We start from the raw sequence: 18,655 nt of genomic DNA, 5'->3' as shown, positions 1-18,655 counted from the left end.
TCCGACTCTTTTGTGACCCCATGGACTGTAGCCCACCAAGCCCCTCTGTCCATGAGATTTCCCAGGCTAGGATACTGGAGTGGGTTGCCATTTCCTACTCCAGGAGATCTTCCCCATCCGAGGACCAAACCCTCCTCTCCCATGCTGGCAGGTAGATTCTTTACCACCGAGCCACCAGGGACGCTCTCACTACACATTAATGAATCATAAATGTGTTTGTGACAAAAAGAATGTTAACTTAAAGATTCCAAGGCCTTGCCCATCAGAGGTTGAATTTTTTGGTCCATGCAAAAATCTGCAAGGTCAGCAGACCCAGTCAAACAGCTGTTGGTCACAGTTGGCCTAAAAGCACTCGGGCATACCACAGGTTCTCCTGGCAGCAAAGGTGACGGGACACAGAAAGTGTTAGCAGAAGGCAGATCGTGGCAAGCATGAGACATTCCAAACAGCAGTGAACAGAAAGGGATTATGCTAAGCAGCATGTCAGTACTGAGTAATCCTTTCACAAGAGCCACTGTCACACTCACAAGTACAGGCTGCTTGGGGCCCAGTTCTCCCACCTTCTGGGGAATTAAAGGAGAAAGACTCTCCACCAGAAAGAAGCCTGGCACTCACCAGCTCTCCACAAATCTCACCAGAAATCAAACAAAACAGAACCAAAGAACCATTTTAAGACAAAATTTGAAAACAGTGCCAAGGATACCAAAGATCTAATTTCCACTGGGTCACCAACTAACCCAAGCTGAGTCTGGATGAGTCACTTAACCTTTCCAGTTTCTAACTTTTTCCTCTGAGGACTTAAGAGGCTAAACTTGGTGAACTATGAAATCCTTTTTAAGAGTTAAACAATTTTATACTTATCGAATAGGAAATATATAGTATAGGTAAGTGCATGAAGTAAAAGCCTTCCTCTATCAAGTACACATTTGCTTTTATTTTTAAAAAGATAAAAATCCTCAATTCCAACATAAAATCATCAGACAGACATGCATGTGTGTATACACATGCATGCACACACCCCACAGAACTTTAATTTCTGGAAATTCTTTCTTAGTTGCCTAATCCCTACAAGCTCTGATGGCATCCTGTTGTCGCTGCTGAAAGATTTTATTATGCAAATATTTAGACTAGGACTTTCAAACACCCATGAACATTTATTGCACTCTCCCAAGGAACATCATGGAGAGGGCTCAAAACATGCTGAATCCAGGCACTTATTGACAGAATAGATGGGTCCTCAATAATAGGCAGTTTCTGAGCTCTAACTCCATGTTTACTGACAGTCTCTTGGGTTAAGCAGAATGGCAAACAGAAGTGAGATGAAAATCTTGCTGGTTATTGTTATTACAAAGTGGTCTCCATCTATCATAGGGCTCTCTCCATTGTAACCCTTTCCTTTCCTCGGGTGACACGTCAGTGATGAAATCCTCACTTCCTGAACAATTCATATAACCCTGCTACAACATGCCCTTGATCCAGAGGCCATTGTCCATGCCAAAAAAAAAAAAAGAGAGAGAGAGAAATGGAAACTTTCAGAAGTCTCAGGATATACCTGTATATCATAGAGCTCCAATGGATTAAGTGCCAGTGGAAATTAGGGAAATGAGAAAAAAGCCATACTTACTTCATCCACATGCCCGACAGCCCCATAGATTCTTGCCATTTGTCCAATGAGGTAGGGGGATCTCTCAGCAATCTCTTTCAGCATTGGAAGAAAACTGTTCAAAGCCACTGGCTCGTAGCCTGCAATCTCTATGAGGATGTTTAGGATGATGTCGTTATGGGTCGAATCCTTCAATTGCCCAATTAGGAAAGGAATACACTTCTGAACCACCTATAGGAAGAAAAGAGAAGAAGGGAGAAAAAGAAACATAAAGGAAAGTTAATTAAGTCAGAATCAATCTAATAATTTTTGTATTCAATCTGAACTAAACACATTCTGAGATTATTACTCTTGTTGGAATGCAAGCAAATCTCCCAAGTCTGAAATTTAAAATTTCCAGTGAAATTTCAGAGCCTTAGGTTTCCTTTGCTTTTTCTTTAAATCTGTGCTCTGCAACTGAAGGGTCAAGGCTACAAAATGCTTAAACGCTGCTACTCGCTCATTAGTCAAGGTCTCCTGTGTTATGTCCTTGTCAGTAGTGTTACACTTCCTCCAAACCACCCTGAGAGCTTCAGCCTTTTTTGGAGGGGGTGCCCTTGTATGAGAGCGTTTTCCTAAAGACTCAAGGAAAACATTATCAAGTAGCATTCGCAGAAATTGGCTGTGCTGTCCATTATCAGCTGTACTGCAAATATTCAGAAGGATGAATTTGATCAGTAATTACATTGAGTCGAAAAGCATAGATGGCATTCAAAAAAGAATAGGGCAACTATTTATTGAATACCTACTATGTACCCAGAATGTCTAGAGATTCCTAGAAGTTAGGATAAAGGCCAGAATTTTAAAACATGGTCTACATGATCAGTCCCTGCTTGCCTATGCCTTAGACATGATTTTAGACATGCCCACCTTGTTCTCTCAACTTTAGTAACAATGCCATTTCTCTCTCTCTCAAATTCCTCTCACCATAATACCTTTGCACATATCATTCCCTCTCTGTAATAAGGTCTTCTCTACTACCTCATTTCACCAGTGAACTCCTAATTATCCATAAAATATCAGAGGGTTTCAATTTAAAAGACAATATAAGTATGTAAGAGATCCTTGACAATTACTTTAATTAGAGCCTTCAAATTAGAGACATATAGTGTGGAAATATTTAAAATAAAAATAAAGCAGGAAAGAGCTCTTCTTTTTTCTTCAGTTTCCATTTGGACCATAAAAACATTATAAGATAAAAAACTACTAAAGTAAAATAATATCTACTGTATTCTCAATATCCTAACCTTTCTTAGTTTTTAAAGTCTTTATCAATATAAGGATGCAATAATTTGCATTAAGGAGAATGTGACTTTTTTGTGGAATGATGTCTCTATGTTAACACACAGACACATTGCATACTGACAATTTAATGAATTGTTTGTCTGCTAAAATAAAAGGATTACAAAGAACAACCTGGGGAAAACTGAACAATAAAAGTACAAACTATTAGTCCATTCATACTTATCCTATGGTTATTTCTTTTGTTTGTTGTTGGTTTGCTGTTTTGGTAAGGGAGACTTGAAATGTGACTTCCAGTATTAGGATTAAAAAATCTGATGCACAGCTCAACCTGCTGAACTCATAATCTAACCCCTGCCAAAAACCTGCTTTTCCCACCTCTCTAGCCCCAAATGTCTCCCTTCGCATAAATGACACCGCCATCTATCTGCTCAAGCCAGAAGTCTGAGAATCATTCTTTTTTTTACAAGGGGGCGGGGGGGCGTGTTGGGGAGGGAGGAATCATTCTTGACCACTGTTTTCCCCTTATCAGCAGCTTTATCTGAGCAATACCAAGTCCTATTGATTTCTATCCCCCAAGTATCCCACAGATGAGTTCACTTCTCTTCAAGTCCATTCATCCATCCATTCACAAATTATTTATGGAGTCCTTTCCATTTGCAAGGTGCTATTCTAGGTGCTGCAGTTAATGTTGCTAACATTAGGTTAGCAACATTAGGTTCCAGGCTTCATGGAATAATTCACTGTCTAGTAAGGGAGATATTTAGTAAAACTAATAGTTACAAAAGAAATAAGTAATAGTTTTAGTAAATGTCACAAAGGGAAAATATAAGGTTCTATGAGAGAGAGTCCTAGGGCCCTGATTCAGTCTAGGGGTCAGGGAAGTCCTCTCAGCAGGGACATTTAAGCTGAGACACTGATGTAGTCACTTTATCTATTCCAATAGCCTCCTAACTGTTCTCCCTGTTCTCTCCACCATAGTGACCCACCCATGCTTAAAATACCTTAGGAATTTCTCATTGCTCTCAAGTCAGAGGGTCACTACCTTTTCTGAACTGATTCCCATCCATCTTCTAGATTTAGCTCCTTACCCAGATACCCAACTGTCTCCCCATCCAGATCCCATCATGTAACATACTTCTACCATATTGGACTTTTTTTTTTTTAATTCTCGTGACCTGCTAAGTTTTCTATTGTGTCTGGAATTTTACTCACATGATCCAATCTGCCTGTAATTCTTATCATCCCAGTTTTGCTAGGTAACTCCTTATCATTTTTGAGGTCTCAGATTGGCTATTATTTCCTTTAAAGAATCTTCCTTGACTCCTTTCTCTTCCCTTCTCAGTCTCATATCTCTGCTAAAGATCCTATCCTCATGCTTCCTTCTCATGGCTGGTCTAGTGTCTGTCTTGCAGACTGGATTGAAAGCTTTACAAGGTCAAGAATCTTTTCTATTCTGTACATACAAATGTATACCCAATGCCTAGCACAGAGCCTGGACAGAAAGTGAGTCAATAGAGAAACAAATAAAAGGAAAGCAGATCTAAAAGATATTATAGGGTAGTTTTCGGATAATCCCAACTCCCACCCCACACCACAGTACTTGAATAGCTGTATATAAGGTTTAAACATACATACTACCACGTGTCATATAGAACATAACTAATAAGGACATAAAAGAAGACAGTTTTGAGACCACTAAGATTATCCCATGTGCATACACGCATGCTCAGTCTTGTCTGACTGTTTTCGACCCTATGGACTATAGCCTGCCAGGCTCCCCTGTCCAAGGGATTACCCCAGAAAGAATACTGGAGCAGGCTGTCATTTCCTCCTCCTGGACATCTTCCCAACCCAGGGATTGAACACTCATCTCCTGTGGCTCCTGCATTGGCAGGCAGATTCTTTACCACTGAGCCACCTGGGAAGCCCATATATATTATCCTATATACAAATATATACACAAATTTATAAATATAAATTACCCTATATGTAAATTTAAACTTGATATTCATATCCAGTAATCATGGAAGAAAGATTAGAGCTACTTTCTGGTAAATGGCACATATGAATGAACAGTTCAATAAAGGCTGCTGGTGCATTGGGGGCGATTGTATGTCCTTCAGGTGAATCTATGCGAGGTCCTTGGCGCCCATAGCAGAAGTGTCAGCCAGCTGCTCCGGGTCAGGACAGCGTCCTTAACCTGAGGCTTTTAGAAATGCAAAATGCTTACACATTTCCTGCCCCATTCTACAAAATTCCATTTCCCAGTCCTTATTCTTTATGTCCTATTCCTGGGACACCAGGGTCTCTATGATACGTGTTTTCAGTCGTGACAATTTTATTTAAACTCCAGTCATACATCCCAAGACTATAAAGAAAATTTTAAATGGAGAAGAAAGAAAAGGGTAAAGGAAGAAAGGAAAAACAAGAAAGACAGGCAGCAGGCTCAGGCAAATACAGACTCCTAGGCAAAGCTGAATCCATAGAAGGAGCAAAATGAAGAGAAGTACTAAATAATGTGATTAACAATAAAATGTGAATAATGTGAATGAATAAAGACAGATATTTCTTGAAGCTTATCACTCATAATTAAGGGAAGTGGTGCTTTGGCCTTCAGATATTTTTGGATAAGGAGAAATTATATTTTCCTGACAGTGTATTTCCTTAGGTTGGTCTCTTTATGCTGCCTCACTGGAGCTGTTTCACACCTCAGAGAAAGCCTTCCTTTGCTGAGGGCAGAGACGCCCCTAAGATAACATAGATAGCTTGCAGAGAAGAAGCTGACATGGCCTTTGTTCAGGCCATAAGTCCCACACCATGGACTCTGAAAGAGCTTCCAAACTGGCCTCATCGTCTCCAGCCTCTTCCCCTCTCTTCAGCCTCCTTACTGCCTAAAACCCCATCTGCTCATGGCCAAAGATTTCCCACAATGCACGGTCAGAATCCCAGTGCCATGGCAATCCAGGGTCATTCACTGGCATTCACTGATGGGTATATCTGCTGCTGTTTCCTCCACGAACCTCCCGACCCAGCAACATGCCACTGACCACCCACAGTGGCCTGAACACACATGAAAGTATGAGAAAACGCATACTTTCAAAGCTGATCTCAAATAGTTCTTCTGGGAAGCCTTCCCTCCAGCCCACCCTAACATACACACAACCTGGAGCCAGAGAACAAGGGCGGCCACTGAACCACCCACTGAAATATTCTGCAGCCTTATACAGTATTCTGTCTTCTGACCTGACACATACACCTTTATAACCATCTGGGAGGCTTGCTTTGAATTTAGAATTTTTGGTCCCTGTCAAGGAAACAGGAAGAAATGACCCCTAGCCTCCATCCCTTGCCCCTTCCTTCTCTTCCTATCGCTGGCTTTGCCCTCAAGGAGTTTCCTATGCATATTTGTGGATACTCCAGCCCACATATCCAAGTTTATATAGGCTGCCCCTCAGATCTATGGGGGTGACACTGTTGGCATGGCCTGTCCTTGGGGAAATAGACCCAGAGACCAGGATTCCACAGCCCTGGAAGCAGGACGGAGGTTTATTGGAAGGGGATTCCAAGGTCCCAATCATCTGGACTATGTTTAGTAGGCGGGGCAGTGGACGGGCGCTGGGGGCACAGGCAGAGGAGCCCCGATCAGAACTGTACACATCAAGAGGCCCAGGTGAGGGCCCGTCCCTGGCTTTTCTGTTCCTTCTTGAGCAGGATCAATCACTGCCTTTATTGTCTCCCAGGAAAGTCTGCTGACGAGTTTGGCATTTTGTCATTGAACTGAAATTCTGTGGACACATCTCATTACTCCAGGCTATGGGCACCTTGAACAGAGGGCCATCAAAAACACAGCATCATAACTTAACTGGCAGCAAGGACATTTAAATTCTCGTTAAAGAATAAAAAGTTGAGCTACTGTGTGTGTATACATGTGTGTTCCCACACTCTCTCTCAAATGACTCCTTAGATTCACTTTTCTCTTTCAGTTAATTTGATCAGCACTAACAATGTCTATTAATCTCCAGAAATCTCTAAAAATAACTGCCACTCTTTTCATTTACTACTTACAGTTACCATACTAACAAAATATATATTCTGAAAACCATGGTTCTGCTCCAAAGACTGTTTTAGAACACACTATACAGTCCATCACTCCATCTCCTTAATGTTTTGCAACTATTCTCATTTTAAACAAATACTAAGTGGCCTTTGAGTCTTGCCAGCCAGAAGATGCTGTGTTAGGTGCTGGAGGATTAGGTATGTGAACAGGAATGCTCTACACTGCTGAGAGAAAATCCTAGAAAATGACTCTTTTCTAGGGACCAGACCACAAAAGCAGTTCCTCTGGGTCTGAACATTAATCAATAGAGGGCTGAACTTGCCACTTCCTGCCACTTGTCTCCGTATGGTTAGGGCTAGAAGTCTATGTCCCAGGGATAATAACAGATATGCTCATGTGTTACTAAATTCTTCTCCTTTTGTTGGCTAGACTACAGCGTGGTTTTTGGCAGCCAAGAATACAGACTTACGCCCAGAAGGACACTTGAAAAATTGATCACCCAGCCTTTTCCTATAAATGGATTCGGAGAATTCTCTGAAGCTTCCAGCCATGAGTCACTAGCCAGGAACTGCCTCCCCCCACCTAGGAAGGACAGTTTCCTAAGAGAGGGATACTCAGTGGACAGTGATGGAGGAAGGGACCCCACCTGCTCGGGAAGCAACATCAGAAAGTCACAGACAATCTCAGCTACACAAAGAGACAGCTACACAAAGAGATTTTTTTTTTAAGGGCCAACTGTTGACCCTCCAGTCCTGAAAAGCCAGGTTATCACTAGTCACAAAAGGTGGGTAGTGAGGAGTGCATTCAAGAAAACAAGAAACATTCCTGCACATTGCCTTCATCGGAGAACCTGCTCAGGGATCTCCAAGTTACAGAACGCTGGCACAGCTTTCATGCAGAAAGAAAAGCCCCATTTTAATCCTCATTTCACAAGGTGAAAATCCTCCTCAATTTAGCCTCTCATTTCATTTGAAATTGAATGAACTAGATGTACATGGAAAGCCTCAGTCTGTAGATGTGACTGCTGCCCTGACTTCATTTTCCTCTCAGTCGACCTTTTTTCTGTATACCTCCTGTTCCCTTTGCCTGCTGTCTAATTAGTGAACATGAGAGAGAGGAGGGTTTACCTGGGATTTCTCTAGCTCACTACCTGTGTATCTCAGTAATCAAGCGCTAGTTGACAAAGAGCAGAAGGAGGCAAGGGGCCGGGGTGGGGAGGGGCAGGACCGCTTTAACAGGAAGAGAAGGGCTGACGGAAAACAAAGGGTTGGTCAGTGCCCTGTCAACCCCTCCCTCCCACCAGCTAGGATCTGGTCTGGTGTTGTCCCTTCACTTCACTGTGAGTGCTTCCTAACCCTTGGCCTCTTCATTCCAAGACCCACACTCAGCACCCATGATAGATCTCATCGGCTGGAACTAGACTGGATTGATGATGTAGCTCATCCTGACCTGTATGGCTTTGTGAAACCTCCCTAACCAGTGTCAGCCCCAGATATTCTGTAAATGGCAGCCTTAGGGGCAGGGCAGTGTGACTGTAATGGCCTGTGGAAGACACGGACACTGCCCATCTGAAGATGGGAGGGCCAGATAAAGACGAGGGAGGCACGTGAAAAGCCACCTCACCGAGTCATTCCCTGGTACCTGCCCTGTTCTTAAGCTCTCCAAACTTCAACCTCTCTGTGTAAGAAATGAAAAGGCTGTTGTGGGGAACAAGGGAGATGGTGCCTGTAAAACATCTACACAAGTGCCTGGTACTTAACATGAGCTTGACCACTACTGGTGTCCCCTGTCCACCCTCCCCTGCCTCCTGGAACCTGGGAACACGCCCCTGTGGCCTTCTGAAGTGGAGGCTGCTCAGCGACTCCCCCAGAGTAATAGAGGAGGGGGCTGGGAGTCAGAGCGCGGGACCAGTCCAGCGCTGTCGCTTACCGCTTACTACTGGCATGATGGGGGCAGGATAACCTCTCAAAGCATCCAGCTTCCCCCCCTAACTTTAACTGATTAATTCATTTTAACGTTTATATAATTTTAAAGGTTACACTCCATTTACAACAAAGCATCCATTCTGACTACTGTACAATGGAAAAAAACACATTATAGAGTTATTGGTAGCATTAAGTGAGATATTAGATGCTAAAACAAAAATCCTTTGTGAATGATAAATCCTCTGCAAATTTAGGCACTAATACTATCTCATCTGCGTTAAGAAATATTCACAGGGTGACTTCTCTGTGCCAGATATTATGCCAGACACTGGGGACACAGTAACGGACAAGGTAGTCCTCATGTCTCAAGCATTTGTATCACAGCCAAGGTGGTTCCCTGGTAGCTCAGCTGGTAAAGAATCCACCTGCAATGCAGGAGACCCTGGTTTGATTCCTGGGTCAGGAAGACCTGCTGGAGAAGGGATAGGCTGCCTACTCCAGTATTCTTGGGCTTCCCTGGAGGCTCAGCTGATAAAGAACCCACCTGCAATGCAGGAGACCTGGGTTAGATCCCTGGGATGGGAAGATCCTCTGGAGAAGGGAACGGCTACCTGCTCCAGTATTCTAGTATTCTGGCCTGGAGAATTCCATGGCAAAGAGTTGGACACAAATGAGCGACTTTCACTTTCACTTTCAAGGTGGTCCAGAGGGAAAGAGAACAGCAGAGACAAATTCATGGCAGCGTGAAATGTGCTGCGTCAGGGATTAGGGGTAAGAAAAGAGTCAGAGAGTCTTGCTGGCAAGAAAGCCACATCTAAGTAATTGTAAGCTCACAAAGGGTGGTGCTGGTGAGGGAAGATCACTCTAGGTGGAGAACATCACATATGCGTAAAAACTCAGTGCCTGATAGAGAATGCCCACCTGTGATCCCTGAGACTGGATACTTGTTCGAGGTCTAAGGGTTAAAGAGACCCTGATGCTGGCAAAGATTGAGGGCAAGAGGAGAAGGGGGTGACAGAGGATGAGATGGTTGGATGGCATCACTGACTCAACAGACATGAGTTTGAGCAAACTCAGGGAGATGGTGAAGGACAGGGAAGCCTGGCGTGCTGCAGTCTGTGAGGTAGCAAAGAGTCAGACACGACTGAGTGAACAACACGGGAGGCCAAGCAACAGTCAGGGGCCTAATTTTAAATAGCTTCCTAAGCCCTTTCCCAAGTCTCTGGACAGCCATAGAGAGCCTGTAACCAGTGGTCTGCTGGGACCTCTCTGAAAGCCATACAAGGGGCCACCATCACTCTTGGACCTTACCTTTTCGGGTCAAGCCCCTTCCTATAAGTGAGCGCCCTCCTGGTTTCATTTACCACCTTTATCCCATGGGAAATCAGTTGAATTAGCTTATCTCTGCAGATCCTCCTTGAACTGTATTGAACCTGCCCTTCCACAAACTGTGTTTGTTTAGCTTTTGCTTTCAGGCTGCAGATAAAATGGCATACCCAGCTGTCTCCTTTCTGAAACCAGGTCCTGCCTACGAGTCACCTTTCTCTATTCCCCACATCACCTGGCCCTCAGTCTCTATCTGTGGTAGGCAGAATAATGACTTCCCAAAGACGTCCACATTCTAATCCCTGGAACCTGTGAAAAAGGGACTTTGTAAACGTGACTAAGTTAAGGGTCTTGAGATGGCAAGATAATCTTGGATCATCTGGGTGGTCCCAATGTAATCACAGGGCCTCTGTAAAGGGAAGAAGGCGAGTCGGAGTCAGGGAAAACATGATGGAAAAGTAGAAGTGACAGCGATGCAAGCCATGAGCCAGCCTCTTGGAGCTGGAAAGTGCAAGGAAACACTCTTCTCTAGATTCTCCGGCAGGAACGCAAGCCTGCAGACCCATTTTAGACTTCTGACTTCCAGAACTGTAAGGTAACAAGTTTGTGTTGTTTTAAACCATTACATTTGTGGTAATGTTACAGCAGACAGGAAACGAACACAACCCTGTGTCCCCCTCACTCTGAGCTTTCTTTTGCGTGGTCTAGTGATCCCTTAACTCCACTCCCTGCCCAGACTCTGCTGTAGCTTTGTCCATCCTTTCTGTCCTTAATCCTTTCTGAAATTCGTTTCTCCATCTGTGCTTGGAATTCACTCCCAGGCTACCTCTAGCTTGTTCTATCTAATATTTTCTGCCACAATTTCAATCGCTTTATTCTTACTGGATATTTTTAAACCCTCCTTATTTCCTCTAAATTCCAACACCCATGCAGGCATTTCCTACACTTCCCTTCCACACACAATCCATAATAGAGGTCTTCCACTCCCCACTTCACCCCTGCAGCCCACGGCCTCTCATGAGTCACTAGTGGGTCTCCAGCCCCCAAAGCCAAGGTGAATTCCTATCTCCAATTTCCTTTAAGTCCCTAGATCATGACCCTGTTGAGTCACTTTCCCTCTTTGAAGACCACACACATCCTTTTACTTATTTTCATGGTCTTTACTTTCTTTGATCTCTTCTGTTCATTTTTTCATTTCCAAATTCAACAACACTTTATTGAAGCCCTACTATGTGCCCGGCACTATGGTAGGGCGTTCATACAAATATGCAGACTCAGATGCTGTGCTCTTCAAGGAGTTGAAGGTGCACTGGGAGAGAAAGACATGGAAAAAATGACTACAATATATTGTTCTCAGGGCAAAAGCGAAAAAGTGTACCAGGTAACAGAGAGGCGCCCAGTCCTCTGCCTGACCTCTAGCCTGACTGCTCTAAGCGTGGTCACTGAAGCAGCAGGGGCAGCGTCGCCAGGGAACTTGTAAAAGAGCAGACTTGGGGACCCCATCCTAGAACTACTGAACTGAAACCTCTGGGGATGGGGCCCAAGCCTGCCCTCTCACATCCAGGTCTCCCAACCCAGTCCTCATTTCTTAAAGGCCATCTGCCTCTCTCCGCAACCTGACACAAAACTTCAAGGTCTGGCCTCAAGCTACTCCCTCTGTGGGTCTTCATGGCACCTATTTTCCCCTAAGGCAGAACTCACTGCCACCCCATCTCTGTTTATACCTTTGTTTGGGAGGCCGGGCCCGAGGCATGTGGGATCCTGGTTCCTAGACTAGGGATCAAACCCATGCCACCTTATTAGGAGTGCCAAGTCTTAACCACTGGACTGCTAGGGAAGTCCTCTCAATCTTTTTTTTTTTTTCTCTCACCCTCCTTTTCTTAAAAATCTGTTTCTGTCTTTTGTAGAGCACTTAGCACCCTCTTTAATTCAGTTTAGTTTAATGAATCTTTATTGAGTACTATCAGACACTGTAACAAGATGTGGGATACAGAGGAAGAAATCATGCCTTACCACAAGGAGCTTACAGTCTATTGTGGTTAATTAAACATATAATCAACCTTGTCTGCCTTTCTTTGAATTTTGACATTGAATTCAAATGTTCCAGTTTTCACCTTGGTGTTGCTTTTCAAGTGGTGGATATTGATATTAACATGAAAATGAAGCAAAGATGCAGCCGTAACTGATACAACCTTGATCTTAGCATTAATCTGTCCTGTGCGCATGTGCTCGTGCCTGCTAGAATCCACTTCCACTTCCCCCTTCCCAGTAGCCTCTAGTTTCTGAGTATCTTCAGGGTTCAGGAGAAGCTCCAGGGATAGAGCAAGGGTCTGAAACAAAGACTCTCAGGACTTTGGTCCTCAGTCATGGAGGGAGAAGCATACGGCTTAGGGAACCCCGACTCCCATCCAGAAGCCACAAGGAGAAAACCTACAGAACATGGAAGCCAACATTGAGAAATCAAAAATCTGAGAAATGGAGATGGAGAAGCTGTTCTGCTCACATACTTGAGCCCCTAATCAAGTCTCATCTGCAGGTTTTTCCCCGTTGCATGCACTAATGCATTCCTTCTATTGTCTAAACCAGCATGGGTTGGGTGTTTGGTTGCTGAGAGTCAGATGCAACCTAATTATTATGGTGCTAGTGGGCTTCCTGGGTGGCTCAGATGGTAAAGAATTTGCCTGCAATGCAGGAGATCTGGCTTCGATCCCTGGGACATGAAGATCTCCTGAAGAAGGGAATAGCAACCCACTACCTTCCCAATGACAACCCAAGTATTCTTGCCTGGAGAATCCCATGGACGAGAGGAGCCTGGCAGGCTTTAGTCCACAGGGTCACAAAGGGTCAGAAGAGGCTTGGCACGCACTCAGAGAATCACTAATTTGCCGTCTAGGAGGTGAGCTTTCGCTCTCATTACAGGCTGATTTCCCCATACGTGAAGACAGGTGCAGGTCTTCCCCAGGGGTCCATCTGAGAGACTGTAGATCCCAAGGACTGTATGACCACACGAACTTTCATGAAAGCTGTTCTGCAGTGACTACAGATTTGCACACTTGGTGTGTCTGTGTTATTGGACCTGTGGTGGTTAATTTTGTGGGTCAGCTACACTGGGTCAGAGGGTACCCAGTATAGATACCCAGTATCTGATTAAACATCATTCTCAGGGTGTCTGTGAGCATGTTTCCAGATGACACATGCATCTAAATAGTCCCAGCTGTGATGAGAGGGTAACAGGCGGGAGGAAATAAATTGCAAGTGGCAGACATTTTTTTCCTTCTCTACACAAAATTAAGAGAGGCTTCTTTTAATTCTGTGTTGAGGACACCTGGTTCTGCCTTGAGCTAACCAATACGTTTTCCTTATAGAAATGTTTTTCTTAAGCTATGTAATGAAACTATGTATTGGCTTTGGAATCTGCCTTTCTTCAAAACGGTTCCCCCTACTTTTTTTCTTTTCTCAAACCTTGGGCTGAGAACGGGCTCAACAAACCAGTATTCATGTCAATTGTTTTATGATGCACCTCCTGCCATCCTATCTCAAAAATGCATACTCTCAGCCTTGAGTGTCTCTCTTATCCAATTAATAGCTTTCTAACAGACATAAAACACCTTGCTAAAAACTAGCAAGGGGTCACTCTTTCTGTCCCCTTCTGATATCTATGTCAGAAGCTTTCCTCATCTCTGTTATACTTTAATAAAACTTTGCTGCAGAAAAAGCTCCAAGTAGTCAAGTCTCATCTCTGACCCCAGACCAAAATCCTCTCCTCTGGAGGTCACGAATCCTGGTATAACACATGGCTTGCAGCAGCAACGTTTCTGTGTGGATCATGCTGTACTTAATATTACCTCCATTTGCTTCCTCTTTGCAGCTACATGCAAAAGCCGTAGAAGATGGTACTGTTCTGGTTGTTCCAGTCGAGACATCAAGCCTAGGAGTTCTGTGAGGTGTCTGTTAATTGGTTGAGGCTGCTTATCATACACGGCAGGTAAAACCCTCAACAGCATGGCGTTACCTGTTGAAGGAACAATAACAAGAATGATGACTTTATCAGTCCATGAGCCATAGAAATAATATTATTATCAATGTGATAAATTTTGCACTACCTCACATATTAAACAGCACAGGCTGATGGCCAAATCCTCTGCTTAAAATAACATGGTGCCTTATTCTGAAAAATCACTAAAGTATTAAACAGGTTCGGTAAAAGGGAATATTTTATGATATGATCAGCATTATTATCTAACGAAAATTTTTCCTGAGTAGTGCGCCCTGGGGAAAAGAGAATTTGACAGTAACCAGACCACACCCTTGTGGAGGAAACAGTTCCGATAAAGAATTCCTGTTGAGAAACAGCATTTGGATGCTGTTTAAATAAAAACTAAGCAGTGCTGTAAGCATGGATCTAAATGAAACTGAACAAAAAAAAAAAAAAAAAAATAGTGCAGAGGAATGTATTCATGTTCCTGAGAGATATGGAGGCCTGATTTAGACAACTGACATATGGAGGCTATGCCTTATTTTTATGAATAGTTAGAAAAGTAGCAATCCAAATTTAGATCCTCAATTTCTGCACTATATCAAGGGAGGTTTAGACTCAGCTTGTTTGTCACATGTGATTTGCCTCAAAGATTTGTATAGACAACTGGGTTTAAAATGGCAAAACCTAAAGAAGAAAAAAATGACTTAAGCTATGGGACTCATCTGCAAACAACATATGGGAAACATCTGCCTATCACTTATGGTATGGAGTTTTTCGAAAAATCCCCTCAAGTACTTAAAGGTCTCAGAATTTATTTCTAGGGATATCTTGAACAAGAATTTTCTTGCCTCTATTTATTTTAAATTTGGTTCTTTATATAGAAGTTATACACAGAAAGAATCAAGCGAGCAGTGATTACACATTTGTAAACCCTTATTAAATGGTGGGGACATTTGGATATGAGGATTAAGAAAAGAAGACCAGAATTTTCTGAATATCTATGAAAAAATGTAATGAAAGGGTGATTCTGGATCAAAGTGAATGTATCAGGGTGATGGTAAATAATGAGAATTTCTTTTTTTCCACATATGGCTCATAGAATGGTCTCAAACAGATTTTAATCATATAACCACAGAGCCCAAAATATTGGAAATATTCAGATTTTTTTAAATGTGAAAAACATTGTTTTATTTTGTTTTCTGTTTATTTTACTAAGAGCTTTTTCTTAAGAGACCAGGAATTGTCAATGTCACATCCAATCTATACAAGGCACATTAACTCATAGAACTTAGCTATGTAGACATACTGATTAACTGCTGGAAAAAGTTACAATAAATGGGACTGTCACTGGAATTAAAGACAGGATACAATACTCATTAAAGGTCCTCAGACTCCTTGGGGGGGGGGGGGGTGGGAAACCTACATTAGTCATTTTTAGCGGAGTTGAATTTTGTTCAAATAATACAAAATTAAGTAAGGGTGTTTTTTAAAACTGATGAAAACACTTTGGTATAGAAACCCTATTAATTTCATTCAAAAATTAATATATTTCTCTTCATTATGAAACATTTCAAGTCATTAGACAAATATAGGCAAAAATACAAGGACCACTGGTGTGCCTACCAACTAACTTTATCAAAACTCAACCTTGTACCATAATTCCTTCTCATCCCATTACTTCCTATTATTCCCAGAGGCAACTACTATCTTGAAGTTGGTATTTACCATCTTTGTGAATGACTTTACACTTTAATAGCATGCATATATATAACAATATATAACAATAAGCATTTACAGTGTTCTTTGCAAGTTTTAAAATTTTGTATCAGTAGCAATATTTTGTACATATCTTTATGCAACATATTTTTTTCCATCCAATATTATGTTGAAGCTTTATTTTAATGTTTATTTATTTAGCTATGCCAGGTTTTAGCTGTAGCATGTGGGATCTATTAATAGTTCCCTAACCAGGGATGAACCCAGGTTTCCCACATTGGGAACACGGTGTCTTAGCCCCTGAACCACCAGGGAAATCTCTATATTGAAGTTTTATATCCAGGACACTCTCTAGCATTTATTTGCATAGCTGTATGGTATTCCAGTGAATAAATATGCAAAAATTTATTCACACATTATGGTTGGAAGATTTTTTATTGTTATTATTATTATTATAATTTGCTTTCACCAGTAGTGCTACAATTTTTATACATATTTCTTTATGCATAAGTGGGAGATACTCCCTTGGGTATTGATATTGAGCTTAATGTGCTTAAAAATGACCTGAGTGACTTGTTAAAGCACACAGATACTGATTCAGTAGACTGAAGGTAGAGTTTGAGAACTGGAATTTCTAACAAGTTCTCAGGTGATGTTGATGGTCACTGGACCACATAATTAAGTAGTAAAGCAGCGGATTTGTCCCTGGGAGTTAAGTTTCTAGATGTTCCAAAATTTCTCCTCAAAATGGTTGTAGTAGTTTTCTATAGCTGCCATAAGAAACTGACATAAACTTGCCCCAAATAATACAAATTTATTATCTTATATTTCTGTAATACAGAAGTCTAGCATGAGTCTCACTGGGCAAAAACCCAGGTCTTGGAAGGGCTGGGTTCCTTCTTGGAGGTTGTAGGAAGGAATCTGTTCTTTGCTTTTCTGGCTTCTAGAGACCACCAGCATTCTTTGCTTTGGGGTCTCCTTCCTTCATCTTCAAAGTTAGCCACACAGCATTCTCTGACCCTGCTTCCATCACTACACCTCTTCCTCTGATTCTCTCTTCTGCCTTTCTTTGACTTAAGCACCCTCGTGATAACATTAGGTCCATCTGGATAATCTAGGATTTTCTTCTTATATGGTAACCTAATTTTATCTTCAATGCAATGAAACATATCGTGTTCACAGGTTGCAGGAATTAAGATGTGGACAACGTTGGCAGGGGTCATTATTCTGCCTACCACCATGATTATAACAATTTACGTACCTATCAGAAGCATGAATGTTTCTGTTGCCAACATTTAGTCTTGGCAGACACCAGTTTTTGCCAATCTAACGGGTATAAAAATGTCACCTCATTTTTTGTTCTAATTTTCATTTCTTTAATTACTTCTGAGGCTGAACAACCTTTTTATGTTGCTCTGCCATGATTTAGCCTTTCATTTCCTTTGCCTGTTTTCAATCAAGATGTCTGTGTTTTCTCACTGATTTGTGAAAGTCACTCAGTCGTGTCTGACTCTTCGCAATCCCATGGGCTATACAGTCCATGGAATTCTCCAGGCAAGAATACTGGCGAGGGTAGCCTATCCCTTCTCCAGCAGATCTTCCCAACCCAGGAATCAAACCGGGGTCTCCTGCATTGCAGGTGGACTCTTTACCAACTGAGCTATCAGCGAAGCACTGATTTGTAGAAGTTCCTTATTTATTCTGGACACTAACTTTTGGTCTGTCTGTTTTAAAGTTGTAATCCTAATGGAGTTGGTTTTTAAATTTACTTTATGGTTTATAAATTTTTAAATTGAGAAATCTTTCCCTACCCATGTTCATAAAAATATTCTACTATATTCTCTCCTAATGATTTTATGTCTTTAATCCATCTGGATTTTATTTTTTTGTGTATATAAGGAAGGGATCTAATTATAAATTTATTTATGTGTATGTGTATATAAACAATTGTCCCAGATCAATGTATTCAGTGACCAACTGTTTCCCTTTTGATTTGTAATACTTCCTTCATACGTAAAATTTCCCGTGTATATGGGTCTGGTTATTTATCACACCTTCACCAGTTATGTAATACTAAGTCACTTCTGTCATGTCTGACTCATTATGACCCTATAGACTGCAGCCCATCAGGCTCCTCCGTCCATGGGATTCTCCAGGCAAGAATACCAGAGTGGATTGCCATTTTCTCCTCCAGGGGATCTTCCTGACCCAGGGATCAAACCTACGTCTCTTATGTCTCCTGCATTGGCAGGTGGATTCTTTACCACTAGCGCCACCTGAGAAGCCCTTTATACATTTTCTTAATTACAATTTATAATAAGTCCTTATACCTCACAAGGCAAATTTCTTCATCTTCAGCTTCAAATTCCCCTTGGCTACTTTATATAAATTTTACCATTAGCTTGTCAACTTCCTTGTAAAGCTAAGTTAGGATTATTTTTCACATTGAATATATAGACTAATTTGGTATAACTGACATTTCTGTGCAACTGAGTCTTCTTAGTCAAGAACATGATATATTCTTCTATGTAATTTTTTTATATCTTTAAAAATTTGTGATATTAGCTGTGCCTGGTCTATCTTTTATTTAATTGATTCCTAAGTATTCCATAGCTGTTGTTGCTACTGTAAATGGAAGTTTTTGGTTTTTTAAAGATGTTTTCTATTTATCTGCTATATTAAGAAATCAATAAATTTTTGTACACTGATCTTTCATCCAGCAAAACTTGTTTAGTTCTTTTTTTTATTAATGGGGGTCTCAAGAT

General features: G+C 41.8%; 1 protein-coding gene across 3 annotated transcripts in view; it reads right to left on the bottom strand.

The window, feature by feature from the left end:
• VEPH1 (ventricular zone expressed PH domain containing 1) overlaps positions 1–18,655 on the bottom strand; it is a 249,382-nt gene that overhangs the window by 146,212 nt on the left and 84,515 nt on the right. For all 3 annotated transcript variants that reach the window (XM_070466522.1, XM_070466523.1, XM_070466521.1), the window contains exons 5-6: positions 14,041–14,207; positions 1,625–1,834 (exon numbers count right to left, since the gene is read on the bottom strand). In XM_070466522.1, the coding sequence (XP_070322623.1) occupies positions 1,625–1,834; positions 14,041–14,207 (377 nt within the window). The remainder of the gene's footprint in view (positions 1–1,624; positions 1,835–14,040; positions 14,208–18,655) is intronic.

This window comes from Odocoileus virginianus, chromosome 4 (assembly GCF_023699985.2).
Source record: "Odocoileus virginianus isolate 20LAN1187 ecotype Illinois chromosome 4, Ovbor_1.2, whole genome shotgun sequence".
NCBI lineage: Eukaryota > Metazoa > Chordata > Mammalia > Artiodactyla > Cervidae > Odocoileus > Odocoileus virginianus.
This window is presented reverse-complemented; position numbering and strand designations above follow the sequence as displayed.